Source organism: Arachis ipaensis, chromosome B10 (assembly GCF_059453495.1).
Source record: "Arachis ipaensis isolate K30076 ecotype BB chromosome B10, ASM5945349v1, whole genome shotgun sequence".
Taxonomy (NCBI): Eukaryota; Viridiplantae; Streptophyta; class Magnoliopsida; order Fabales; family Fabaceae; genus Arachis; species Arachis ipaensis.
Genome location: NC_142435.1, coordinates 65,396,302 through 65,398,760, shown reverse-complemented (window position 1 = coordinate 65,398,760; position 2,459 = coordinate 65,396,302). Strand labels below are relative to the sequence as shown.

The 2,459-nt window shown below is 34.7% G+C and overlaps 1 protein-coding gene across 1 annotated transcript; it reads left to right on the top strand.

Annotated features, from left to right (window-relative positions):
• The first annotated feature begins 875 nt into the window (after nt 1-875).
• LOC107620653 (uncharacterized) lies at nt 876-1,724 on the top strand. Its single transcript, XM_016322785.3, has 3 exons — nt 876-923; nt 1,083-1,228; nt 1,502-1,724. Exons 1-3 carry the CDS (start codon nt 876-878, stop codon nt 1,722-1,724), a joined length of 417 nt encoding a protein of 138 aa, XP_016178271.1.
• The last annotated feature ends 735 nt before the right edge of the window (nt 1,725-2,459 follow it).

Here is a 2,459-nt window from a genome sequence, read left to right as displayed (position 1 = left end):
TTATTAAATTATTACAGACAAAAAAATCTGTCTGTAATTTAAAATTTTTTGTTGGAAATATTGAGTTAACCCTAACTCACATCCTATCCTCTCGATGCACTCACACTCCACACTCTCTGTCATAGGGGATTCTTCATATCCTCTCAGATCCTGTCCTCCCAGAGCATCTTCCTCTCTCTGTCCACGCTCTCTCTATCATAGGAGCTTCTTTCACCGCTGCCGCTCTCTCCATCGCTCCGTCCACGATCTCATCACTGACAGCAACGACCATTCGCTGGTCATCTTCATCCACCGGTTCAAGTATGGTTTTGCATGGTTTTCAATTTTTGAATTCTTCTCATTTGAAATCATAGTTCCTGTGCTGTTCAGGTATGGCTTCAGTAATCGAAACCATTACACACTAAACAAACCAACAAACCCTAGCAATAACATTATCAATCTTACTTTCACTTTGTAAACTTGTCTGTCTCTTCGAACCCTAGCTTTTCTTTCAAAACGGCTTATGTATTTATTTATTTATTCACTCCCTGTTTCAATTTAATTTTGAATGATTTTTGTCTTCAGGAAGTGCAGCGATTAGAATCTTCTCTGGTTAGATTTTCAAGCAGTAAAACTGTTATTGCAGGTTAGATTCTTCTTTTTAGGGCTATGCATTGTAACTGTTTGTGATTATATCTTGCTTATAGAGGGGTTAACATTGCAATGCTCATGGCTTGTTTTTTTATTTTTCTCTAATAAAAACTCATGGCATTATTGCATTGTATGTCTATTAATTTGTTTTCATTTTTATTTCACAAAATTCTGCGGTGAAGAATGCCATTCCATACTATAGTACCAGGAAAAAACCATTTACTTTGAAAAATGAGAGAGAAAACATGAAAGATCAACTGGACCTTCGTTATAGTAGCAAAAATCAGAGTGAGGTACGTTTTGAATACTTACTTCATTCTATTCTATATCCTAGTCCAATATTACAAAATATAGTTCATAATTTTAATTTTGCTGCCCATATCAAGTGGTTGTATTTTCACTGAAATAACGCTTTTCTGATCTTTTGTTTCATATCTCCTTTCTCTTAATAGGTGGAAGTGGAAACTGAACCTGGAATTCTTGATGAAAGTATTAATGCTGTAGAAATAGATCCAGTATCAAAGATTCAGTCATCACTTGATAGTTCTCTTGCAAAAGCTACAAAAACGAACAACATACATGAAGGTCAACTTAATAGGTTAGAGGAACAGTTTGTGCCTTGGACATGAAGTTTGTCAATAAATATTAGGAGCCTTGAGTTGATAAGATGTGATTAATTATCACCTTTCTATGTTGTTTTCAATAGAAAAATTTATTGGAAAAGAATTTTTTTAGTGCCTTATAAGAATTGAATTTGGATAGTTTTTCACATGAACTAATTTCTGGCGCCATAAGTATATTATATAACTATGGTTAATAGGTTAATACTATATTATATATAATCTACTTCCTTCTGTTTATGAACTTGCAGATCCCAAGGCCATGCAAATGGTTCAATAAAATCAATGGGGGAAGGAGAACTCGTGACAAAAAAAAAATTTGAACATATAAAATCAATGCTAGAGGCAGAGTTAAGTGATATTCAGGAGCGGTACTTCCACATGAGCCTTAAATATGCTGAGGTAGAAGCCGAGCGTGAAGAACTTGTGATGAAGCTCAAAGAGGTTAGAAACATAAAAGGCTGGCTCTCATAACATCAACCTTATTCATTCTCAATATCAATAATCAACATTATTAATCAACATAAAAAATATTACTCATCTAATTTCATCATACATCATACGTCAACAACATTATTTATCAACGTTAACACCATCAATTCATCGTACATCATCAACCAAACAAATTCACAACCATATCAATCCAAACCTATTCTATGGGTCACTAGTCTAAGTGTGCAGAAATATTATATGTTACATAGAGGAAACCGAAACCATACCTTAGCCGATTTTTAATATGCCAAAAACCCAAAATGGAACTTCAACAAGCTTCAATTCACCAACAAGCCACCAACTCAATTCCAAAGGCTCCCGAATGTCCAAAGCAATTCCAACAGGCTCCAATATTCAAACTAACATTATACATTTCATATAAATCAAGACCTAACACTCACAATTAATCAATTTACAAGGGTTCTTGAGAAATCTTACCTGATTCACTGAAATTTGGGATAGAACCCAATATTTTCTCACTAATGATTAGCACCTAAACAATCAAAACATAAATTTTACTCAAGACCAACACCCATCAAACTCGAAATTCTTAGGGCAGCAGGAAGAAAGGGAAAATTTGAAATATTACCTACACAAGTGGAATAGAATTAACGACCTCGGCGAGAGCTTTGCGTAGCCACTGACGGCACGCAAATCAGAGCACTATAGCTCGAGATATGGCGGATTGAAGTGAGATGTGAATAGTATTTTAATGGA

Coding starts and splice junctions, on each gene's coding strand:
- LOC107620653 (XM_016322785.3), top strand. CDS start 876: ATGAAAGATCAACTGGACCTTCGTTATAGTAGCAAAAATCAGAGTGAG. Junction 924..1,082: donor GTAGCAAAAATCAGAGTGAG/GTACGTTTTGAA, acceptor TTCTCTTAATAG/GTGGAAGTGGAAACTGAACC. Junction 1,229..1,501: donor CATGAAGGTCAACTTAATAG/GTTAGAGGAACA, acceptor ATGAACTTGCAG/ATCCCAAGGCCATGCAAATG.